The sequence below is a fragment of the Halichoerus grypus genome, chromosome 11, assembly GCF_964656455.1.
Source record: "Halichoerus grypus chromosome 11, mHalGry1.hap1.1, whole genome shotgun sequence".
NCBI lineage: Eukaryota > Metazoa > Chordata > Mammalia > Carnivora > Phocidae > Halichoerus > Halichoerus grypus.
The window spans coordinates 46,349,561-46,376,330 of NC_135722.1; the positions used below are offsets into that span (position 1 = coordinate 46,349,561).

A 26,770-nucleotide genomic window follows, 5' to 3' on the forward strand; every position below is an offset into this window, starting at 1 on the left:
AGCCGGGCAGGCTACAGAATCTGTGGGACTCAGGGCAAAATGAAAGTGCGAGCCCCTTGGTCAAAAAACAGGAAAAAAATTCTGTTAAAGGTACATATAAAGCCAGACACAAAAGGACAAATAGCAGGCAGCTGGGTGGCTCAGTCGGTTAAGCGTCTGCCTTCGGCTCAGGTCATGATCTCTGGGTCCTGGAATCGAGCCCCGCATCGGGCTCACGTGCTCTCTCTTGCTCGCTCGCAAAAATAAATAAAATCTTAAAAAAAGAAAAAAGGACAAACAGTGATTTCACTTATATGGGGTCCTGAAAATAGTCAAATTCATAGAAAGTGAAAGTAGAAGGGTGGTTGCCAGGGGCTGGGAGGTTGGGGGATGGGAGGTATCGTTTAATGGGTAGAGTTTCAGTTTGGGAAGTTGAAAAAATTCTGGAGATGGATAATGGGAATGTTTGCACAACGATTTGAAGGTGCTTAATGACACTGAACTTTACACTCAAAAATGGTTAAAATGGTAAATTTTATGTTATATATATTTTACAACCCCCCCCCCCACATACACAGACAGGAATACATGAGTTTTTTCCTTCTTTCGAGGTCTCTCTCTCGACTTGTCTTGGTGTTATTTTATTTGCTATCTAATATTGTTCTAAGCAAAGAAAAATTAATCTCAAATTTTTAGCATGAATTTTGCCCTTTATCTTTATATTGTGCAATGCTAGTTTTTTTTTAGGATTTTATTTATGTATTTGACAGAGAGAGCGAGGGGCGGGAGGGAGAGAGCACAAGCAGGGGGAGCGGCAGGCAGAGGGAGAGGGAGAAGCAGGCTCCCCGCAGAGCAGGGAGCCCGATGCGGGACTCGATCCCAGGACCCTGGGACCATGACCTGAGCTGAAGGCGAATGCTCAACCGACTGAGCCACACAGGTGCCCCAAGTGCAATGCTAGTTTTAAATTAAAATATCATAGTATTTAACTTGTATTTGAAATCACTGAAATTACACAATTTGAATTTTGTGGCTCCCAGAGTGTACCTCGCGCTGGCTAGAAGAGACAAATACAAGCCAGGCTCAGGAAAGGTGGAAGGAGGAAGCAAGGATGGCCCGGGCGCAGAGCCTATAGAAAGAGTCCGCCAGGGCCTGGGACTTCACAGATGCCTGAGGAGGGTACATCTTGGGCGCGACAGCTGCCGGGTCCCCCCTCCCACAGGCCTACCCCTCCAGCCCACAACAAACAGGCTGCTCCCAGATATCGTCAAAATTCAGAACTGGGAAGCACTCAGTAGGGGTGAGCTTCTCGGCTGCGGTCAGCGGCCCACCTCAAGCACTGTGGTGCTGCCAGCCGGGGGTGGGCATGGCCACCGCCTCGCCGGGCTCCACGGGGTGCATGCGCCCCACACCGACCTGCCAAAAGCAGAGGGCATGGTGGCAGGGGCGGGGTTGGGGAGAGAACGGGAGGTCAGGTAGGGGAGTGACAGAGAACCCATCCAGGGAGGCCGCAGAGGTTGGCACTGTGTCCCATTGCCCCATGAGACCTCACAGGACACAAACTCAAAGGTAAAACTATTAAGAATTCCAAGACTTGCAACCACAGTGCATTAAATCGCAAGTGCAGGGTCTTGTTCAACCGCACCGGTCACATGTCCATGAGCCAGCCATGTTCCTCAAGCAAAAGAGAAGACGGGATTTGGCTGGAGTCTTCTTTGTAAGATCTCCTCATCCTTAAGAAAGCCTAAATCTAGAAAGTGCTTACGGCAGAGGGGGCTGAGGCAGCCTTTCTCCACTTCCCTGGGCTCCCTTTCCTCGCTTGCCAACAGACTTCAGCTGTGCCCTGTCCTTTTCGCCCTCTCCCTCCCTGCTCACTGTTGGGATCTGCCAACTGTCGACTGGTCTACAGTCTTACCCGAGCTAGGAAATACTGGACCGAAGTTCCTAGACTCCATCCATTTCAGTGCTGAGTGCGTGGTTTCCCAAGTTACTTCCGTAGGCCCAGGGCTGCCATGCAGGACGGGCAGCACAGGAGACCCTCCAAAGCTGGTTGGCCCCTGCTGGCCTGGGGGCGTGGGGGCTGGGGCACAGGCCGCTGTCTGGCCCTCTGGGCAACTGCCACCTTCGGAGGGTTGAGGAAGCCAAGCCCTTCTCTGACTCTATTCCCTAAATTCTTACGACTGCAGACTGTGGGCAATATCCTTTCTCTTTGTAGTGGCCTCAAGTTGTGTCTGGGAGAGTGGGGGTTTTTCTTGGACTAAGTGTTGCCTTGAGCCTCGTCTGGATCACGTTGCAGAGTTATGCTCCATCCGGCTCCATTTGTAAAGCGTACTCTTGTTTCATCAAGTGTCTTCGGGGAATTTTCAACTTTGGAGGGCCCCTCTCTGCATCCCACACTGGGAAGAAACCGCGCACCGGCTTTCCTAGCAACTCTCTGCCCGTCAGCTGGTCTTCCCTTGGGCACCGGAGGTCCTGTTCCCGGGAAGGCAGGCAGGCAGGGGACACACCAGCAGCATCCCTCTGCCCTCTTCTCTGGTGCCGGTAAGAAGGCATTTTCTCTTGGGACGCCTGGGTGGCTCAGTCGTTAAGCGTCTGCCTTCGGCTCAGGTCATGATCCCAGGGTCCTGGGATCGAGCCCCACATCGGGCTCCCTGCTCCGTGGGAAGCCTGCTTCTCCCTCTCCCACTCCCCCTGCTTGTGTTCCCTCTCTCGCTGTGTCTCTCTCTGTCAAATAAATAAATAAAATCTTTAAAAAAAAAAAAAAAAAAAATTAAAAAAAAAAAAAAAAAAAGAAGGCATTTTCTCTTGAGCCGAGGGATAATCGGGCCAGCCTCCGAGCGGAGTCCAGCTCAGCCCCGTCCAGTCTACCTGGCAAAGGGGCTGGGCTGAGGGAGAAAGCCTGTGATCTGAGCAAAGGCAGCTGTCAGGGGAGCAGGGAGGCTGACAGCCTGGGTTTGGTCCTGGGAAGCACAGCAGGCCTGGGTGGGCCCCGCAGAGGAGCCCGCGGGCAGTGGCCACGACCGGCACCGGGAGGCCAGAGCACCACCCTGTGATTTTGCAGATCCTCTTCTTCCTCTGTCTTCCCATGCCAGCCCTTTCTGAGCCTTAGCAGGCCTCAGCTGGGAGGTCTTCTATGTGTGTTTAAATGTCTCAGTCAAGAGTGAAGACTGGATCTGTGTGTGACTAAGACCTTTTCTGATGTTAAGTATCTGTGAGGAGCTTTGAAGGGAAAGCAACCAGTCCCCTGCCCAACCCCCTTTTCAGATGACTAAGTCATGACCCTTTTTAACAAGACTTCAAAGAAACCTCATCAAAGATAACATTTATATTGAGTAAAACAGTACAACAGTTTTCCCCTTTCTACTGTAAAGCTTGAAATGAAACACGAGCGCCTCATTTCAGCTCTCTGGCAAACAAAGCATAGTGAACCACAGCGAAGGAGTGGTTATTGCAAGACAAACCTTCCCTCCCCCCCCACCTTTTTTTTTTTTTTTGGACCTTGGTGGACCCTAAGCTGAATTTCTGACATTAGGCATGGTTTTTCAAGGGCTCAGGTCATTAGGCAATCAGAAAACACCAGAGCTCATCTCGATCATCTCTGCCACAAACTGTCATCCGAGAAGGCACAGTCGCGGTGCGGTGGAACAGCTCGCGGGACGTGGGGCGCACCAAGTCTGGGTTTTGCCCTGTGTTTGCCCTGCCTCTGCACAGCCACAGGCCCCGGGTGAGACATTTAACTTCTTAGGAAGCTGTTTTCCCCTTGTATGAATGGGGATAATAAATCCCCTATATCTCACAAAACTGTTTTAAGTACGTAAAAATGTATGAAAAAATACTTATTCTGTGCTTGATAAACAATATACTCTCGATATACGTGTGCTGGGTTGTAATCATTGGTGGTGTTTTCTGCAACACTCCCCGCCCCCCATACCAATTTAATAAAACAAAGGTAAAGGTAACATTTTAAAAATTGCTGTATTCAAAATTAATAATAAACTTTAGGGTAAATAAGCTTTAAAACAAAAGTACATAAGCAAAAATAAATAATTTACACCGACCCACTAACCTAATTTTCAGAGTAAAGCCATTTTCAATTACAGCACTGTTATCCCGGGCTCCAGCCTGTGGTCAAACTTTGAGAGTTCATTATTTTTAAAAAACAGTAACAAAAAATTGAACGCTAAGTAAAATCTTTAACAAAACCAAAGCACTGGATTTAACTTTTTAATTTTAAATAACCAAACTTTGTCATTTTATACATAATCCAATGTCATGGATCCAATTCAATATAATTAGCATTTCAGCTTGAAGAGGTGGTATTTTAACAGGGATGGAAAACTATAATGAATAGTCTTCAAACCGTGAGGTACAAATAAAAACATACAAGTATACAGTAGAACAAAAACTGCAGACACTCTATTAACTTGGGGAAATATTCGAAGGCTTTACATCCTTTATTATCCATGATGGCTTTTGGAATTGATTGTTTGAAGTATAGAACCTTTGACGTTTTAGATACAGCCTTTATTTAATCTTTTCACAGTAAGTTAAAAATCCATCAAAAGACTCCACTGATCTTGCATGTAGACGCTAGGAGTTTGCAAACTGATAAAAGAGTAACGTGAAAATTAACTGTATTGCCCTAATTTCATACATCCTTGTACACAATGAATCCGTTTGGGAATCTATTCCAAGGGTTATATACACAAAAGTGTCAAGAATAAACTGTTCTCCACTCTTGCATAAAAATGTGTACAGTATGTCAGGAATGGAAACATTCTAATTTTCCTGGGCCCGGGCTCATGGATGTCTGCTGCCTGAAGATTTGCAAGGCTCCTTCTGATGTAGTGCCCCACTGTTTCGAGGATTAATCATCCAACCCTGGCGTTTCTCCTTGTTGGATCCTAGATGCTATTCTGATGGCTTCTTCCAGAGATGGCTGTTCTCCAAGCTGAAACAGGAACAAACACAAAGGCATACCAAAGAGAATACCAAAGAAATAGTATATGCCAGAAGTAAAATTTTTTTTAAGAGTTTTATTTATTTATTTGACAGAGAGAGAGAGAGAGAGAGAGAGCACAAGCACGGGGAGCTGCAGGCAGAGAGGGAGAAGCAGGCTCCCCGCTGGGCAGAGAGCCGGATGTGGGGCTCGATCCCAGGACCCTGGAATCATGGCCTGAGCTGAAGGAGAGGCTTAACTGACTGAGCCACCCAGGTGCCCCCCAGAAGTAAAATTTCTCTCTGTAATTCTGACAGCTGGACTTAAGATACTACCGCTGATCCAATCATAAATGCATAAAAAAAATCCTTGCAGGAGTATAATATAGTTTCTTTCTTTAGGATTTTGATAAACCTTCACTCGGGCAACAGACAAAAGATGTTCATCTTTTCCAATGGAGGCACTGAGAGAGCATCCTGAGCCATTAGCTTCCATGCCCATAAACTAAATTAAAACCAATGGTTGGCATTTTCCTAAATGTGTTTCTCTTTTCCAAGTAAATACATGAAAAACAACTCTTCCCAAGGAAAAATAATCTGCACCTAGCATTCTCGACTCTCCGCTTCAATCCAGTGACTTCCCTGAGAATAGTCTTTTCTGTCTTTTGATGTTCCCCCAACATAAAACACAGCTGTGCAGGGATTCTCAGGGGACTAACTTAGGGTCTCTGTTTACACTAGGTTCATTTGCAAGGAGTAGCTCTTAAGTGCTTTCTAGAATCCTACCTAATGAGACTTATTTTGAAAGTAAAGATGGCTGGCTGGGGGCATGCTGGGATGTTTACCAGAAGCTTTTCTTTTTCTTGCTATAAATTCCCCTAGGGGGACGTGGGTGACTCGGTCCTCAAGGGTCTGCCTTCGGCTCAGGTCATGATCCCAGGGTGCTGGGATCGAGCCCTGCGTCGGGCTCCCTGCTTGGCGGGAAGCCTGCTTCTCCCTCTCCCACTCCCCCTGCTTGTGTTCCCTCTCTCACTGTGTCTCTCTCTGTCAAATAAATAAATAAAATCTTTAAATAAATAAATAAATAAATAAATAAATAAATTCCCCTAAAACAAGCAAAGATAATACAGAACAAAGTGCCAGTCTCTTTGAGTCCCCCGCAAACAGCAGTTTCCTTCAAGGAGCTAAGTGCCATAGATTATTCTGTGCCTGGCCTCCCGTGAAGGTTATGAATAAAGGACAGCGCACAGGCCGAGAGCCGGGAAGCAGTCCGGCCATCACCGTGCTCACCTGAACTGCGATCTGGGTGCCGTTGGACGTGGCCACCAGGGTCAGAGGCCTGGTTTCCGTGGTTACCAAGTGGTGGCCGTGCTGCTGGTGCCCCATCTCTGATGAGGCAGTATGGAACGCGGCCAAGTCCTGAGCCACAATTGCAACCTGCAACAAGAAGTACACAGAAGGAAAGCTATGATTAAGTACATTGAACTCCATTTAATGCGAGGGACTGTCTTCGGATCTGAAAGGAAAAACTCCCTTTTGACCACAGACTTGTAGAAGCCTAGAGCTGGAGGAGAACTTACATATTGTCTATTCTAGACTCTTCTTCTTTTTTTAAGATTTATTTATTTATTTTATATATAGAGTGTGAGCAGGGGGAGGAGCAGAGGGAGAGGGAGAGAATCTCCAGCAGACTCCCCGCTGAGCATGGAGCCCCACACAGGGCTCGATCCCACGACCCTGGGATCATGACATGAGCCGAAATCAAGAGTCGGACGTTCAACCGGACTGAGCCATGCAGGTGGCCCAGGACTCTTCTTTTTTACTTGAAGAAGTTGAGGCTCAGAAAGAAGAGACTTATCCAAGCTTAGTGAACCAATGACATAGGTTAGAGGACACCGACCAAGGGGATCTGCTACACCAGGCCCCACTAGCCAGGGGAGACGGGACTGTGCCTATAGGTTCTATTACTCTAAGTGGCTGCTTGGAAGGTTACACACGGGGACTAACTCATATCTCAACGGCCTATTTACTCCTGAGTGGGGATAAATGGTAGGTAATATACTATTTTCTCCTATTTACCTGTTGCATTTAAAATTAGATTTCCATTTCAGTAGGAAAACTGAAAGGGCTGGGGATTGACTGGAGGGGGTCACAAAGGAACTTTCCAGGGTGACAGAAATGTTCTATATCTTGTTTGGGATGGTGGTTATATGGGTGTACATATTTAACAACTCACTGAATTGTAAGTTTAAGATCTGTACGTTTCATTGTATGTAAATTTTACCTCAATTAAGAAAAAACAGATTGTGAGCTGATATGAAAAACTGCGTTAGTGGTCAGACAAATGATAATAAAAACAGAATTCAACTTTTGCTTGTGAATTATGCAAATATAAAAAAAAATCCTCAATACTAGCAAGAAGAGTACAGAAAAACAAGGAAGCTTTTAGATCCACGGCATAATTGTTAAAACTTTTTGGATAACAATTTGGCAGTATGTAGCAAACATCTTAAAATACTTTATACCGTTAATTCAATAATTCCATGTCTAGAATTTGTTCCTATGAATATAATCAGAAGCTTGTACAACAATTTATGTATGTGGAATGAGTAAGTTCCACTTGATGGATTACTTTACAAATGATAAAAATCCTTTTATAAGAACACTTAACTGGTATGAGAAAGTGCTCAGAATATAGTGTTAGATGATAAGCACAAAATTATAATCCTAACTCTATACACACCACACATACATACACACACACAAAGTAAGTAGTCCTAAATGTTGAGACTAGTTATTTTAACATCAAAAGAGTATAGCAGGTTTTTTAAAAAGATGTTATTTTTAAGTAATCTCTAAACCCAATGTGGGGCTCGAAATCACAACCTTGAGATTAAGAGTCACTGACTGAACCTGTCAGGCGCCCCGATTATAGCAGATTTTTAGTTTGAGTCTCTATTTTTAATTCTTTTGGATGTATCGCTACAAGCGGAATTATACGATCATATGTAATTCTATGTTCAACTTCTTTTAAGTACACTCTATGCCCAACATGGGGCTTGAACTCATGACCCCAAGATCAAGAGTCACACACTCTACCAACTGAGCCAGCCAGGCGCCCCGCTATGTTCAACTTTTTTTGTTAAAGATTTTATTTATTTATTTTAGAGAGAGATAGAAAGTGCGAGCAGGGGGAGGGGCAGAGGGAGAGAGAGAATTCCAAGCAGACTCTCCGCCCAGCATAGAGCCCGACATGGGGCTCAATCTCACAATCCTGAGATCACAACCTGAACCAAAACCAAGAGTCAGACACTTAACCAACTGAGCCATTCAGGTGCCCCTATGTTCAACTTTTTGAGGAACTGCTATACTGTTTTCCACAGTACTTGCACCATTTTCCATTCCAATGAGCAATGCACCAGAGTTCCAATTTTTCTGCATCCTCAGCAACACTTGTTACTGTCTGTCTTTTGGCTAATAGCCTAACCTCGTGGGGGTGAAGTGGTATGTCAGTGTGGTTTTGATTTGTATCTCCCTGATGACTAATGATGTTGAACATCTTTTCACGTGCTATCTGGCCATCTCTAAATCTTGTTGGAGAAATGTCTATTCAAGTCCTTTGTTCTTGCTCAAATTGGGTTGCTTGGTTTTTTTGTTGCTGAGTTATAGGAAGTTTTTATCTATTCTAAGTATTCATCCCTTATCACATATATAATTTGCAAATATTTCCTTTCATTATGTAGATTGTCTTTTCACTCTCCTGGTCCTGGCCTTTGAGGCACAAAGTTTTTAATTTAATTTTTTATTTATTTATTTTTTTTCTTTCCAAATTTTTAAATTCTAGTTAGTGAACCAAGTTTTTAATTTTGAACAAGTTTAATTTATTTATTTCTTTCATTGCCTCTGCTTTTGGTATCATACATAAGAAATAATTCCCTAATCTGGGTCATGAAGATTTTCATCTATATTTTCTTCTAAGCATTATATAGATTTAGCTCTTAAATTTAGGTCTTTAATACATTTTGAGTTAATTTTTATATATGGTATAAGGTAAAGGTCCAACTTCATTCCTTCTCATGTGGATATAGTTCTCCCAGCACCATTTGTTTAAAGGACCATCCTTTCCCACTGAATGGTCAAATTTTAATTGTTGAAATTTAACTGACTATATATGTGAGGGTTTGTTTCTAGACTTTCTATTCTATTACACTGGGAATATACATTACTTTCGTAATCTCAAATTAAAATAGATGGAGAGCACAGACTCTTCTTTATATACCTGCTAATTAGGCTTCCAGAGGCACCTGGAAAACCGAGTCTAAGAAATCCAATTACCTTAACAACAAAAAAAAGGCCAGTGAAGGACCAATTGCTTTCTTCTCATGCATGTAAAGAACTAGGCAATTTAAGCATTACAGATAATTCACAGGTGGTGTCTGGACACCCCAGCTGGATAGCCAACATTTGCCCGATGGCCTACAGTTGCAGAAGAAGGAGCAATGGCAGCATCTGGTCCTCAAATGACACCCCCACTCCTGTTGTAATATCCCTGGCTGCTGGAAGCTGCCCGGCTTCATTCCAGCCCTCAAAATGGTCTCTCCTGAAAATTTTCCTATACCCCAGGCTACAGATAAACTAAAAAAGAATGTTTGCCTTAGGGTCACTATCCTTCCAGACCTGCAACTGTAACTGGCATAAAGTGTATTTACCCAAGCTGTGCCATGCACCCATCCAGGGATCCTACAGCCACGGAAATGACTGGGACCACCCTGTAAGACAGCCTGAAAGCTAGTGGTTGGGTTTTGCTTTTGTTTCTGTTTTTGCATAGAGTATAATTAACAAACAATAAAAATGCACAAATCTTTAGGTGTTCTGTTGAGTTCTGACAGTTAGATACATCTGTGGAACCACCACCTAAAACAAAACAGAGAACAGTTCCTTCATGTTCCATCCCATCAGTTTCCTCCCCCCGGTCAAGCAGCATTTTCTGATTTCTATCACCATGGATTTGTTTTGTCTGTTCTTGGATTCCGTGTAAGTGAAATCATACAATACGTATTCTAGTGGAATTGCTTGGTCATGGGATATAAGAAACCACCAAACAGTTCTTCAAAGTGGTTATATCATTTTACACTCCCACTAGTGTGTACGAATGTTCTAGTTGCTTCATATCTTTACCAAATGTTGTTAGTCTTTTCTGTTTTAGTAATTTTCCTGTGTCTGAAATGGTGGTATCTCATTGTGATTTTAACTTGCATTTCTTTAATAACTACAGATTTGAGCACTTTTTTATGTTATTGGCCATTCTTGTATCTTTTTTTGTGAGAGGTCTGTTCAAATGAGCAGTCAAATGATTTGCACATTTAAAAAAAAATTGTATTTATTTTACTCATTTTTAATGGGCTATTTGTCTTTTTACTGTTGATTTGTAGAAGTTTGTTATATATTTTCAATACAAATCCAGTGTCAGATATATATAGTGTGAATATATTTTTCCCAGTCTGAGGCTTATCTAATCTTTTTCTTAATGGTGTCTTTTGGTGAGCAGAATTAATTTTCATGAAGTCCAATTTATCATTTTTTTTCTTTTACTGGTAGTGCATTTTTTATCCTAAGAAATCTTTACCCTAAGGTTACAAAAATATTCACTTTTCTTCCAGAAGCTTTATGATTCTGAATTTTGTATTTCAAGGTGTAAAGACTTCCAACTTTGTTCTTTTTTCAAGGTTGTTTTATTTATCAAAGGTTCCTTTCATTTTCTTTTCTTTTTTTTTTTTTTTAAAGATTTTATTTATTTATTTGAGACAGAGAGAATGAGAGAGAGAGAGAGAGCACATGAGAGGGGGGAGGGTCAGAGGGAGAAGCAGGCTCCCTGCCGAGCAGGGAGCCTGATGCGGGACTCGATCCAGGGACTCCAGGATCATGACCTGAGCCGAAGGCAGTCGCTTAACCAACTGAGGCACCCAGGCGCCCAGGTCCTTTCATTTTCATGTAAATTTTAAAATGAGATTATGTAATATCTTCAAAAGAACCTGCTGGAATTTTGATTGTGATGGTATGGAATTTATAAATGAATTTATGAAGAATGAGAGCTACTAATTTTGACAGACTCTTTCATTGAACATGGTAAAGTAGCTGTAGTGAATCTCTGCTTTCAGCATAGCACAAGAACAATTGTTAAAATGTATTAATATCATGTATTTTAAGGGAAATGAAAAATTAAAACTACAAAGAGATACATCAGATTGGCAAAAATTTAAGTTTGATACCACTATGTTGACTCTACAGAAGGGAAAGAGGAGGTCTCGAATGCTGCTGATGGTCACGTGGATGGGCACGGCCCTAGAAGGGAAGCTTGGCACTACTTATCACAATTACAAATGCACTCTAGGATCTGCCTAGCAGACTGACTCACACATGTGCAAAAGCACATGACCACAAGGTTACATGCTGTTTGAAACAGCAAAAGTCTTTAATTATGGTGTTCATACAGTGAAATATCATATAGTTGCTCTCTATATAATGAAACAGAAATATTTTTTAGATGTATAATTAAGTTAAAAAAAAAAAATAAGGTGAAGAACAGTATTGTTTACTACCATAAGAAAAAAAGGAAGGGGGGAAGATGACTATTTGTATTTGTTTGTATATGCTTCATGAATTGCTGGAAGATTATGCAAGAAACTAGTAACAATGGATTCTCTCTGCAGGGGGCAAGAACTAGGCTGATGGAGGCAGGGGTAGGAGGAAGACTTTTCACTGCATCCCTGTATATACTTTTTGATTTCTGAACTATGTGAATATATTACATATTCAAAATATTAAATAAAGAAAATTTCGCAAATGAACTATTCCTAACTATCTCATGATGATCATAGGAGGGGCTACCATTAATGAATATATAACTGGGCTTTATATTAAGTACTTTATATGCATTATCTCATTCAATCCTTTTATCAACCTTATGGTGTGGATGCAACAATCACTCCTATTTTACAGAGGAGGAGAAACAGACTCAGAGGGTTGTGTGGCTAATGCTATAAAGCTGGGATTCAATCCAAAGTTTGTGTGCTTAACACCACCATATCACACTGCATATCTATGTAACGGTTATGATACTGGTATGTGTGCTGATTCATATAAAAAGAAAATAGCAATTACCTGCTGTCCTTCTGTGCCCTCTGCCGTAACCATAGCAACAGAGTGTGTTCCTCCTGAGGAGATGACCGCATCATGAGCCGGGACTGTGATGGGCGTGCCATCCTGCGTTACCATTGTGATGGTATTGCCAATGGCTTGCATGTCAGCCTGAGATATGTTGACCTGCAATACAACGCATTTTACAAATCAGTCTGTTTCTTGTTGTATTTGGCAATTTTTAAAAAAAATTTTTTTAAGTAATCTCTACACTCAACGTGGGGCTTGAACTCACAACCCCGAGATCAAGAGTCACATGTTCCACTGACTGAGCCCAACAGGCACCCCAAAACTGACTATTTCTTAAACGTATTTCCTCCTCTCCATCTCTACTGCCAATTTAGACCCTTATTTTCCTTTCGTCTGACTTCCTGCAATACAACTTCTTTCTAGGTATCCAATCTAACCCTTACCTAAACCATCCTCTACCTCGATACTTTTTTTTTTTAAGATTTTATTTATTGAGAGAGAGAGAGTGAGCGAGAGAGAGCACAAGCACGGTGAAGGGCAGAGGGAGAAGCAGATTCCCCGCAGAGCAGGGAGCCTGATGTCGGACTTAATCCCAGGACTCCGGGACCACGACCTGAGCCGAAGACAGATGCCTAACCGACTGAGCCACCCAGCACCCTACCTTGACACCTTTTTAAGAAAACAAATTTCATTATGCTCCCTGCTTACATCACCAGTGACCCCCCATCACTAGAGTTCAGACTTTTTACATGGCATTTGTGACCTTTCGCAATCTGGCTTTAACAGCTTCTCCAGACTCATCTTCTACTACTTCTAAACCAGCATCTGGCACTCCCAGCCACAACTAATCGTTCGCAGTTCCAGAATGTCATATTCTGTTATATCTTTGTGACTTTTCCCTTCCCTTCACTCTGCCTACCAAACTCATGAAAATTCTTCAAGATCCAACTAAATGTCCACTCTCGGTGGCTCAGTCAGTTAAGTGTCTGACTTCAGCTCAGGTTGTGATCTCTGGGTCCTGGGATCAGCCCCACATTGGGCTCCCTGTTCTGCAGGGAGTCTGCTTCTCCCTCTCCCTCTGCCCCTCCCCCACTCATGCTCTCTCTCAAATAAATAAATGGCCACTCTCTATAAGGGTTTCTAAGATTCCTTCAGGAAGAATCATTTACTCCTTCCTCCAGGCTGACACCGCACTTTACACATCCCTCAATTATATACCCATCATTATAAGAAGTTATTGTTCATTTAGGAATATCTCCCTCCTACTAGACTATGATACCCACCCCCACTTTCTGTACTCCCCACACTAAGCCTACCAAAATATCTGGCATTGGGTAGAATTCAGTAATTCTTTACTATTTAATTGACTAAAGGAATGGAAGAGAAATCTAATCCCTGAAGGAAAAAGGAAGGTTACATCTGGAGAAAATACATCAGGATAAGGGAAATAGCTGTTCTGGAACACATGAAGGGGGATGAGGCTCATTTTATCTGGTCAGAGAGGAGCCAGGAGTGGTTGACATAGCAGTAGGTTCCAGTCTGATAAACAACAGAATTATCCAACAATGGAACAGGCTGCCTCTTACGAAAGAAACTGCCTTATCTGTCTGGGGGCTGCTGTGGCGGGGAAATCCTCCTGTATCAGGAGGGAGGGAGGTTACATCGCATGACTTCAAGAGGGTCTCTGTCTGTGTTGATCGAATTCAAAAAAACGTCTTAGGCTTGATGCTAAATTAAAACTGCCTTAGTAAATATGTTTAATCTTGCATGGCAATCTGTGGACAAAGAATACTGTGAGGAAGTAGTGCTGTGAGGGGGAAGGGAATGAACTGGATGGTACAAGCACCTTGAAATTGCCAATCCCAAATGTGTTGTGTCTCCTAATTAACATCAGCATAGTAACAGTTATCAACACAAAGGGCGGATTCATCATGAGAGGGAAGCTCTGAGAGAAACAGGGAAGGAGAGAGTTCTCTGTGGAAGAGACAGTTATAGGAGGATAAAGAGCCCCATATGCCTATTTCTACCAGGTAGAGACAACCTTTCTTGGAACTTAAAAATGAAATCAAGTCTGGATTACTTTAGGCTAGTGGCATCTACAAAACAATGGTTTGGAGAATAACCATTACTTGCTTTTCCTGGGGAAATCAAGAGACTTGGTCTATTAATTCTGGGAGGTAAGTTAAGTGAACTCCCATTAACTCCAGGTAGGGAGAGAGCTGCACTCTGGACATTTTACAGTTTTGCCCATTGCTGACTTCCCAGGATCTTTTTTTTTTTTAAAGATTTTATTTTTAAGTCATCTCTACACTCAACGTGGGGCTTGAACTCACAACCCCAAGATCAAGAGTCGTACGCTCCACTGACTGAGCCAGCCAGGCGCCCCTCCCACGATCTTTTAATGATGTCATCATATCCTCATCCCCTTAGCCAAGGCTCTGCCGGTTTCTCACTCTCACCTCCTGGATCTAATCAGCTATGAAATCCTAGCTTCTCTGATTTATGTTTTCTCATGGATCCTTTACTTTTCAAGCCCTCAATTTCACGGTGGTACCGACCTTTATCACCTCACCTTTGAACTACACCAATAACACCAGGCGAATGCTGGAGTCACAAGCATCCTCTCTCCTAATGTCCCTGTATGCAGTCTCTTTCAGCAGCCTACTGGAAAACCTTCAGCTCTAGCACTGCCTGTGAGCTGATATTCAAGGCTTTCCTCAGTTGGGGCCCAACCTGCCTTCCATGTCCATAGTCAGAGAAATATTATTTAACTTGTTTGGCTTTTGGTGGATACTCACATGCTGAGTCCCATCCTGGGATATGAGTGTAACTTGCTGACTCAGCCCAGACTGGGTTACCGTGGCTACTTGTGTAGACACAACATCATCCCCTTCCACACCTGTAACATACGTGATCTGGGACCCTTTAAGAACATCTTCACTTTGACCTATTTAAAACAAATGAATCATTTATTTGACCAACCAATCAAGCTGTTTAGAAAACAGAGGATATATTTTCTTTTTTTTAATCACTTTGAATATTTCTTATTTATTTTTTTCCCAAATTTTTATTTTAATTCCAGTATAGTTAACATACAGTGTAATATTAGTTTCAGGTGTACAATATAGAGATTCATCACTTCCATACATCACCTGGTGCTCATCACAATACTCTAATCCCAATCACCTATTTCACCCATCCCCTCCCGCCTACCTCCCTTCTGGTAACCACCAGTTTGCTAGGCATAGTTAAGAGTCTGTTTCTTGGTTTGTCTCTCTTTTTTTCCCTTTGCTCCTTTGTTTTGTTTCTTAAATTCCACATGAGTGAAATCATATGGTATTGTCTTTTTCTGACTTATTTCACTTAGCATAATACTTTCTGCCTCCATCCATGTCGTTGCAAATGGCAAGATTTCATTCCTTTTTATAGCTGAATAACATTCCATCGTGTGTGTGTGTGTGTACATTTTCTTTATCCATTCATCTATCAGTGGACACTTGGGCTGCTTCCATACCTTGGTTATTGTGAATAATGCTGCTATAAACATAGCGGTGAATGTATCCTTTTGAATTAGTACTTTTGTATTCTTTTTTTTAAAGATTTTATTTATTTATATAAGAGAGAGAGAGAGCATAAGCGGGAGGGGCAGAGGGAAGGAGACAGAAAGAATCTCAAGCAGACTCTGCACTGAGCATGGAGCCCAATGCGGGGAAAAAAGCCTCTAATAGCAATGCTATGAATCTTACAACCCTGAGATCATGACCTGAGCTGAAACCAAGAGTCAGACACTCAACCAACAGAGCCGCCCAGGCGCCCCTTGTGTTTTTGTATTTTTAGGTAAATACCCAGTAATTCGATTACTGGATCATAGGGTAGTTCTATTTTTAACTTTTTTGAGGAACCTCCATACTGTTTTCCACAGTATCTACACCAGTTTGCATTCCCACCAACAGTGAACAAGGGTTCTTTTCTCTCCATGTCCTCACCAACACCTGTGTGATTTTAGCCATTCCGACAGGTGTGAGGTGATGTCGCAGTGTAGTTCTGATTTGCTTTTTGAAAAGAGAATATTTTAAGTATGACAGAAATACTTGTATAGATTAAAGTGTATATGTATTATATTCCAAATCATAAAAATGGCTTCCAGCACCTCCTTCCAATTCTTCCACCTCCACTTTTATAAAGCCAACCCAAATCAAAGCAGACCAAACCAAACCTTTCCACATCAAATTTAAATGTTCTAATTTTGAGGGCTCCCGGGTGGCTCAGTGGGTAAAGCGTCAGACTTCCGCTCAAGTCATGATTGGTCCTGGGATCAGCCCCGCAGTGGGCTCCCTGCTCAGCGGGGAGTCTGCTTCTCCCTCTCCCTTTATCCCTCCCCCTGCTCATGCTCTCTCTTTCTCCCTCTCTCAAATAAATAAATAAAATCTTAAAAAAAAAAGTTCTAATTTTAGGCGACCCTTTTATTTTTAACTGGAGTCATTATGTGATACTGTGCATGTGTGCTGGGGCATGGTGGGGACGTACTGGACAGGAAGACTGCCTGGCAAATAACGCTTCCAACATGGCAAGTATGCATGAAGTTCTTGCAGTCACTTAAGAAGCTGTTAAAAATGATAAGACAATCTTCATAAACATTAACCACAGAACCAGAATGGTGTGTAAACAGAACCTACTTCTAATACTAAATTACTTACTCTTTAACACAAGTGATTGATTGCAAGTCATCAGTACACAATGACCACATTGTGTAAAGACAATGTAATGGCATATTATCTGGGGTAAGGTTAATCATTTAATAAGGGACAGAACAGGAACCACCATCCACTTCTTTATTTCATAAAGAACCAGCAAGTAAACAGCACTTTCAACAGTCCATTACTGCTACACTTGGCAAGCAGGAAGCCTGCTGTTCCCTCTCTTCTACTGCTTTCCACCTTCCACAAAGCCAGAAAGAGGGTAAATATGCGGGTTTTTTTCCTTCAAGGAAGGACTTATGCTAATTTAGGAGTACTTCTCCAAGTTAGTGGCTGACGCACGCACGCATACGGCTCTGGCCGTGGTGGTGTCATCTCCACGGCGGCCATTACTTCACGTCTGTCTGTTCTGTGTCACAGCCATTTAGATACTATTATCCCAAAGGGCTACAGAACCTCGAGAATCATAGGAGAGGAAACGATCGCAAACCCATCCCTATTCTTAGAAAAACAATCATAGTTTATTATTTTTTTTTTAACAAAATGTGCATTATCATATTACGGACTATTTTCTAGAATACAAGAAATTCAGACAATCTGAAAGATCGACTTTGAAGGAAGAGACTGAAGAAGCTTAAAAAAAGAATTTTAAAACCTGAGCTTGTCATCATTAAAGCCTGTTTAGAAAAAACAAAACAAAACAAAAACAAAACAAAGCCTGCTTTCTAACTGCAAGGACCCAGCAGTTGCAGGAATATCTCACTGTCTGCACTCAGGGTGCTTCGCCAAAAAACACAGCATCCAGGACGGAAGGAGCTGTTACTTCTATCACATGACAGACGTCTGAAAAGACAAATTAGAACTGCAGCAGGTAGTGAATGATGTACTCTTTCCCTTATTTTCCAACCAACTTCTTTCACCTAAAGGTTTTTCAACACTTCCAATATAAGAACGGGAAAATAGGATTTGTTTTCATTTCCAAATCGACTTCCGTTCAGGAGGTCCTCGGTGCAACAGCAAGACAACCGAGGTTTTGTTTTGTTTTTTTAGAAAACCTTCACCTACTTTACCGACTTACCTATGTTATTTAACTGAAATCACAGAATGTAATCCTCTAACATTTTTTCCCAAGAGTTTATTCTTATCGAAATGAATGTTTTTGTCTCCTACAACACTACTGAACAGCACATGAATCAGCGAAGAGTTATTTAGGAGTGCCAAACCGCTCTAATGCTTACGATCAACATCCTTAGTGCACCCAAATAGCCCAGCTGCTCCTCCCTTGCTCTCTGGCCCCATTTCACACCACCCTCCCGGGCAGAAGTGCCCCACTGGCCAGATTTCTTTTAGCCTCTCCAATTTACTTTGGTCTCTCCAACCTCAGGGCTTTCTGTATGTGCCCTTCCCTCTACTTGAATGTCCTCTTGACTTTGCTCCTTATTTCCCCTTCCTGCCAAATCCCTGCCTCTCCACCAAATTAACCCCTATCCACCCTCTACCATCTCTCCTAGTAGCTGTTACTTTAACTTATTTAAGAAGTGTGTCTCGTTAACCTGTAATGAACTTTACAAAACCAGAGCTCCCATGGCTTGTGCGAGAGATTTACTGCAACTCTTTGCCTTCACATTCTATTATACCTAGAGATGACTTTATTAAGCAGCACAAGAATTCACGTCACTCAAACTCAGCTCAAAGCAAGGCGGAGACTGTGGGTCCCTCCTCTGCTTCCCAGCATGTCAGACTCCTCTGCTCCTCCTACCACTCGGACCACTGGCACTTGAAATAAGCTTGATCTCAAAGTTGGCAGGTTCCAGGGCTTCTTTAGTGACAATTACAGCTTTCCTTGCCGAACAGAAGCCACAGTCACGAGCGAAAACCCTCCAGCATATAGGTAAGTGCAACCAGGTCTGACAGAAGAAAAACTGCAATTCGAGCTGCGTGTCCTAAATCCACTTTATTGCCATCCTTCTGTTTAACAAGTGGAGAACTAAACAGGGAAAAAAACAAAACAAAAACACCTCCCAGACTAGACTAACTTCCCTTCTTAGACATCCCAGAGCACCAAGTCCCTTTCTTTGATAGCACTTATTACAGTTGTAAATTCTGTATCTGTGTGATTACGTGAATGAAACTTTGTTATCTGAGAAAATGCTATGAATCACAAATTATGACAGCTGTTGATTCCCCAACACAGAGAGAGGTTTACTGGAAAGAACACTCACCTGGGGGAGGCTCAAAGAAGGCTTCCTGCTCCTCCTCGATGGGCTCAGTGTCATTGTGGGCCGTCCGTTTGTGCATGGCCAGTGTGGAAATCTGCTTGTAGGTCTTCCCACAGTGGTTACAGTTATACGGTTTGGAATGAGTGTGAACAACATGATGTTTGTACAAACTGGAATATTCTGTAAACCTTTTGTCACACCCAGGGACTGTACAAACATATGGCTTTTCACCTAAGTAAAGAACACACACACACACACAAATCAGCTTTTACATATGAAGGCATAATCATTCCATTCCTCCCATGGGGGAAAAAAGCCTCTAATAGCAAAAATAGATAGTTGTCAGATCTCTTTCTATACCGCCATGAGGCAGAACACAAGAAAAGACTCCCCTAACTATGGTTTTATCTTGGCTCAGAAGGTAGTCTGCATTCTGAGTCTTATCTTGTGCCTGAATACCACTTTTCCCTTAATTTCAAGGGACGAGAAAAGGATGGAGATGTTGCCCAGTTTAACTCTAAGCTTTGATAAAACTCATTTATTGTTAACTACAACTAGACAAGCTAGATATTAATAACAGTATACTAAAAATAATAAATGCAATTATTACTATAACAAATACAGCTTTCCCTAAGGGTTTTATAAGGATAATAAAAAAGGATTGTCTAAAAAGTCTACTAGACATGGTCTGGACACTCACAAATCTAAAAGGACATACCCATATAATTTCTAAAATCTGCATATGCATGTGTGCATACACGTGCATGTCTTACTTTATTCTCATTTTGCACCCTTCCTTGAGTAATCACATTTTCTTGCATGGTTCTAAACACTGTAAAACCACCCATAAATAGTAAAATCTCACCCTAATGTAATCTGTAACATAAGTCTTGAGCATAAAGTAATTGGAAATTGCTTCCTTCCTCTGCCCAGTCTACGTTCTCAAAGCAGGGCAGGTTAATGTTCTTATTTTGGTAAATGATTGTGGGACAGACCTAGTGAGGGCAAGGCCAGGCAGGGAAATGGAAGGCAATTCCAACAGAAAACCTGCCCCATTGATATTTAGGCTGAAGCAGAAACAGCCACTAGGTGGCACCAAACCACAGTCAAGACAGAAGTGGATTTGAATTGAGCTTTGGAGCTCCCTACCGGCTATCTGCACAGCCTCAACTGGGTCCTCTAATCAAACTTGCAAGAATGGATTGCATTTTACATGGCTGAATATTTGCACTCCACTCATAGCATAATGTGGGCATTTACAGTATCATCTACTTGATGATCATTAGCCAATCTTTTCTTCCAGTCCAGACCTACCTCTATGGTCAGACCAAAAATTATAACTATGTACTGCATCTCTCTACTTCAATGATTCTCAATCATGTAAAAGACCGGGGTGGGTGGGTTATTTCTTTATATATTTTTACACACACACACACACACACACACACACACACACACACACACACGGAGCTTTTTAAAGATAACCGATGTCTGGGCCTCATTCCATAAAATTATGTCAGAATTGTGCAGACAGAATATGGGGAATAAGCCTATTTTTAAAAAGTGAATCCAATGTGCATCACATTTAAGAGCACTGCTTTATTTAAATGTTCCAAAGATCAGTATGGCTAAATTTAATGTAGGCATCCCTCTTACTGGAATCTAATTTGCCCATTAAACATGTGGAACAGTAAACTTTTAGGTAATGAGTCTATATTCCACTTTAAATGGGAAAAATAATGTTTTCCCAGCCCATCTAAAAATCCCAGCCAATGGGCGCCTGGGTGGCTCAGTTGGTTAAGCGTCTGCCTTTGGCTCAGGTCATGATCCCAGGGTCCCTGCTCAGTGGGCGGGGAGTCTGCTTCTCCCTCTCCCTAGGCGTGTCTCCCCCTGCTTGTGCACTCTCTCTCTCTGAAATAAATAAAATCTTTTAAAAATAAAAAAATAAAAAACCCAGCCAATTTCCCCAAATATCACACAAAGGCTCTTAAGCACCTGTGTTATAATCCACCAAGAATGTCTATATAATATGAAGCACTTCAAACACCAATTATCTAATTATTTAACATTCAGTAGTGGGTATACATTGGTGTGTAATACACAATGATACAGTATAATATCAGACAGGAATTCTGTTTTCCTTCTACACCACAAACGTACTACAATCTAAAAATCAAGTACCTTAAAGATATAAAAGAAGTACAAATTATATTAGGAAAATATAATTTTTCTTCTAATCTATGGTTTTCTTTTCCAGGCCTCCTAGGTTTTCACAGGCGTTTCCATTTTCTTAGAGAACACTTTAATAGTAGGGAACATGATGGCAATAATGCATATTACACAATGTAAGCATAAGATAAACGGCTGTATCAGAAATATGACTTCAGTGTGTCCTATGTTCTCTCACTTAGACTCACATGCAACTTAAAAATTTTTTCTTTTATAGAAAAATGCATCACATGGGGCGCCTGCGTGGCTCAGGCGTTAAGCGTCTGCCTTCGGCTCAGGTCATGATCCCAGGGTCCTGGGATCGAGCCCCGCATCGGGCTCCCTGCTCCCCGGGAAGCCTGCTTCTCCCTCTCCCACTCCCCCTGCTTGTGTTCCCTCTCTCACTGTGTCTCTTTCTGTCAAATAAATAAATAAAATCTTTAAAAAAAAAAATGCATCACAAGTAGATTCATTATAGTGGGTTTTCAGTTTGGATCATAAATTTTGGGTAAAAATTTTGCAAATCATTACAGCAAATATACAGATGGTAAGAGTTCAAGTGGGGAAGGATACCCAGAGACCTAAAGATTCCAAACTGACAGCGTTATCTTCCCTTTCCAACCTGCTCTCCCCCATTTAACGATTATCATCTAACCCATCACACAAATTAGACTGATAGGTTTTTCTTTACACCTCGTGACTAACTTAGTCACAGTCACCAAGTCCTGCGCCAATACCTCTTCAATGTCTTTTCATTTGTATCCTTCTCTATCTCACTCACTTTGAATATTCTAACAGCCCTCAGTTTCCTCACCATTAGTCTCATTTCCCTTTAACATCTTTCTATAATATGGACTGATTTTTTTCTTAAAAAAAAAAAAGCAAACGTTTGGGTGTCTGGGTGGCTCAGTCGGTTAAGTGTCTGCCTTCGGCTCAGGTCATAATCCCGGGGTCCTGGGATTGAAACCTGCATAGGGATCCCTGCTCAGCGGGGAGCCTGTTTCTCCCTCCCATCCCCCACCCCAGCTTGTGCTCTCTCTCTCACTCTCTCAAATCAATAAAATCTTAAAAATAAAAAAAAAGCAAACGTTCTTTAAATCCTCTTAAGGTTTCCTTTCTGCCCATAGTGATATTCAGATTCGTTAATGTACTCTCTTCAAAGGGAAGGGATTGTTGTGGATCCCTGAAAAGATTTCCAGAGATACTCAGGGATCCGAGGAATGCAGCCAGAGAAACACTGCAGAAAGTTCCATTCTGTAAAAATGTCTTTTAATTTTAAATTATTGCAAAGTTACTCTTAATACCAGTAATCAAGACAATGTATTAAACAACTTCTTAAAAAACGAATGCACATTCTGCCTTTGCCTCCCATTTGCCTTTCCCCTCCCAACGACTAAAAATACATTCACAAAGTGCGGCAGCAAAATTAAAAACCTTTGTACTGCAAACGGTACCATCAAGGCAGTGAAAAGACAACCCACAAAGTGGGAGAAAATATCTGTAAATCATGTATCTGATAAGGGACTTGTATCCAGAATATAATAAAGTATTTTTACAACTCAACAATAAAAAGAACCAAATCCGAAAAATGGGCAAAGGATCTGAGTAGACATTTCCCCAAAGAAGACCTACATATGGTCAATAAGCACAGAAAAAGATGCTCAACATCTTTAGGATGCAGGAAAATGCAAATCAAAAGCACAATGAGATAGATACCATTTCACACCTGCTAGGATGGCTATCATCAAAAAGATAATAATTGTTAGCTGCGTTGTGGAGAACTGGAACCCTCATACATTGCTGGAGAGACTGTAAAATGGTGCGGCCACTGTGAAAAAAACAGTTTGGCAGTTCCTCAGAATGTTAAACACAGAGTTACCATATGAACCAGCAATTCCACTCCTAAGTATACACCCAAGAGAAATGAAAACATAATTCCACACAAAAACTTGCACATGAATGCTCAGAGCAGCATGATTCATAACAGCCAAAGTGAAAGCCACTGGTGAATAGATAAATAAAATGTGGTACATGCATATAATGGAATACTATTCAGTAATTAAAAGGAAAGAACTCGAGCCTCAAAACACTACGCCAAGTGAAAGAAGCCAGATGAAAAACACCCTATGTTACATGATTCCATGTGTATGAAATGTTCAGAATGGGCAAATCCATAAGGACAGAATGATGACTGCGTAGGGCTGAGGGGTGGGGGTGGGAGGAGACTGCTAATAAGTATGGAGTTTCTTTTAGGTGGAATGAAAATGCTCTAAAATTGGATCATGCTCATGGTTGTACAACTGTGTGAATATATTAAATAACACTGAATCATATACTTTAATGAATTTATTCATTTTTACTGAAGTATAGTTGGCACACAATGAATCATATATTTTAAATGGATGAATTATACAGTATGTGAATTATATCTCAATAAAGCTGTTTTTTAAAAAAGAATATAGCCACAGACCGCCCCTCCCCCTCTGCCCCACAAACAACACAAAGCCCAGTTTAAGAAACACCCTTACCATGATAGCCCAGACACAAGGCCCCTGCCTACCCCTCCAACCTCACTTCGTACTAGTCTTCCACATGTGCCCTATGCCTGCCATATTCTCCAAATAAATCGTGCTTTTCATACCTTTGTGCCTTTAACCGTGCCGTTTCCCCAGTCAGGAATAACCTGCCCCCCGCCTTCTAGCTAGCAAACTTTAGGACTCAGTCTAAAAGTCAACTTCCTCTGGACAGCCTTCCCTGAATGCTTCTCCCTTTCCACAGAGGTGGTTGCTCCCCTCTCTACTCCCACAGCATCTCGTTCAAGGAATGGGAGACACTCTGCACTCCGTAGCAATTAGAGGTCTGTCAACTCTCCCCAGTTCAACTGCCCTTGACCATGTCATATCTGTCTATGTCTGATGCCTGGCAGGGGAACACACAACAGATGTTCAGTAACTGTTGAATAAATGAATGTATAAATGCTAATGTGAAGGGTTTTTTAAGTTGCTTAATCCCCCTCCACCATGCCAAGTGGTAGAAGGAGGATGGGAATGACTGGAAAAAGGTTTATGGAAGAAAAACAGAAGACAAAGAAATCAGAGACTGTTACCTGTGTGTATCCTCACGTGATTTTTATAATTGGTTGCACTGGCAAATGCCCTCCCACATCCTGGTTCTGTGCAGTAATACGGTCTTTCTCCTGTATGTGTCCTAATATGCACTTTTCTGATATTTGATGTTGTAAAAGACCGACCGCAGCCTTCAAAGGGACATTTAAAAGGCCTTTCTCCTGAAAATACAAAAAGGAATAAATTAAATGGTGTAAAAATACTTAGAAAATGGAAAAAAATTTTTTAAAGATTTATTTATTTGAGAGAGAGAGAGAGAGCATGAGCAGGGGGAGGGGTTGAGAGAGAGGGAGAAGCAGGCTCCCCGCTGAGCAGGGAGCCCGATGCGAGACTAGATCCCAGGACCCTGGGATCATGACCTGAGCTGAAGGCAGATGCTTAACCGACTGAGCCACCCAGGCACCCCGAAAACTGAAATGTCTTATCCTTCAATTCTGTCTAGGATCATGCTCAAGACTCTAGCCTTCCCGTATGGGGCTTCCCTTTCAGGGTTTTGGCTTTCTGTGGTTTTTTGCCCTGTAAATAACATCTTCTACTCCAAATTTAAATTTCTATAGGAAATCTGAATATTGTTCAAAACTTATCACTGACTGCATGACTTTCCAAGATGGAGTTATCCAGATGGGCATATTAAAAAATGAGCTAAGAAGGACGCCTGGGTGGCTCAGTTGTTAAGCCTCTGCCTTTGGCTCAGGTCGTGATCCCAGGGTCCTGGGATCGAGCCCCGCTTTGGGCTTCCTGCTCAGCCGGGAAGCTTGCTTCTCCCCTTCCCACTCCCCCTGCTTGTGTTCCCTCTCCCGCTGTGTCTCTCTCTGTCAAATAAATAAATAAAATCTTAAAAAAAAAAAAATGAGCTAAGAAAAGCAGAGAAAAAAATATCATAAAGAAATACAAAAGAAAAATGAGTCAAGAATAAGAATTATAGGGATGCCTGGGTGGCTCAGCTGGTTAAGCATCTGCCTTCGGCTCGGGTCATGATCCCAGGGTCCTGGGATGGAGTCCCACATGGGCTCCTTGCTCAGTGGGGAGCCTGCTTCTCCCTCTGCCTGCCACTCCCCCTGCTTATGCATGCATACTTGTTCTCTGTCTCGCTCTCTTTCTCTGACAAATAAATAAAATCTTTAAAAAATTTTTTTAGGGCGCCTGGGTGGCTCAGTCGTTAAGCGTCTGCCTTCGGCTCAGGTCGTGATCCCGGGGTCCTGGGATCGAGTCCCACGTCAGGCTCCCTGCTCAGCGGGAAGCCTGCTTCTCCCTCTCCCACTCCCCCTGCTTGTGTTCCTGCTCTCGCTGTCTCTCTCTCTGTCAAATAAATAAATAAAATCTTTAAAAAAAAAAAAAGTTTTTTTAAAAGAATAAGAATTATATTTGAACAATAAAAAATAAAAATTAAATTAAAAATTGATAAATGGCTGGGGCGCCTGGGTGGCTCAGTTGTTAAGTGTCTGCCTTCAGCTCGGGTCATGGTCCCAGGGCCCTGGGATCGAGCCCCACTTCGGGCTCCCTGCTCGGTGGGAAGTCTGCTTCTCCCTCTCCCTCTGCCCCTCCCCCTCTCTTGTGTGCTTTCTCTCTCAAATAAATAAATCTTTAAAACAAAACAAAAATTGATAAATGGGAAAAAAATTAATTATATCTGAACAACCCTAGAATCCCCCAAAAGCTTATCTCCTAACTTTATTTATTCTATAATACCTTGAAAAAAATTTTTTAAAAATCTGGTGTCTAGTATATAATACACATCACATATACTTGCTGAATATATTACTATGCTCATAATCTAAACTTATGAAAAAGTTTATTCTGCCAATTATATTCCTTTTCTTCATACTTGCTTTATACAACCTCAGAACCCAAAGGGCCTTTAAACTGTTAGGCAGGAAGTAGTCTTTGGTTTTGATTCCCGTGTGCCCTTCCTTAGAATGAGTTCAAATTAGACAAACAACTTTTGTGGTTAAAAAAAAAAATCTCTATATGTGTAGATAAATAAATAGATATTTACCTATACATATAAAAGTTTGTTATTTTTCTTTTGGCCAAGTGAAATTACGATTTACCTGCTTAAAAACCATTCCAAAAGATTTCTGCCCTCAAGTATGAAATCATTTAAAAAAGAGCAGGAACCTCTGATCCTTTCTTTAGAGAAAGGTGTTTTGTTTTTTTCAATATGTTAACCTAAGGAAAATAGTTTGTCTCGGGTAAGTCCCTTCTCTCTGGATCTAGATGACCTTAACATTTTCCCAGCTCTGACATGTTGTGATAAGGAATCCAGCGTTCCAACAATTCCCATGGTGCTAATATATTACTCCTCTGACTCTGTAGCACCTTATTTTGTTTTTTCACTAAAACAACTTGTGTTTGTAATAGACATCCCTGAAGCCCCCTTACTCAATCCAACATTTTACCAATGAAAATACTCACCATTTAAAAACTGATGCATGAA

General features: G+C 41.8%; 1 protein-coding gene across 2 annotated transcripts in view; it reads right to left on the reverse strand.

Annotated features, from left to right (window-relative positions):
• Nucleotides 1–3,935: 3,935 nt before the first annotated feature.
• ZNF143 (zinc finger protein 143) overlaps nucleotides 3,936–26,770 on the reverse strand; it is a 64,550-nt gene continuing 41,715 nt past the window's right edge. For both annotated transcript variants that reach the window (XM_036068828.2, XM_036068821.2), the window contains exons 11-16: nucleotides 24,315–24,494; nucleotides 19,004–19,231; nucleotides 14,883–15,031; nucleotides 12,079–12,240; nucleotides 6,208–6,354; nucleotides 3,936–4,930 (exon numbers count right to left, since the gene is read on the reverse strand). In XM_036068828.2, coding sequence (XP_035924721.1) covers nucleotides 4,847–4,930; nucleotides 6,208–6,354; nucleotides 12,079–12,240; nucleotides 14,883–15,031; nucleotides 19,004–19,231; nucleotides 24,315–24,494 — 950 coding nt within the window. In that variant the 3' untranslated portion in view covers nucleotides 3,936–4,846. The remainder of the gene's footprint in view (nucleotides 4,931–6,207; nucleotides 6,355–12,078; nucleotides 12,241–14,882; nucleotides 15,032–19,003; nucleotides 19,232–24,314; nucleotides 24,495–26,770) is intronic.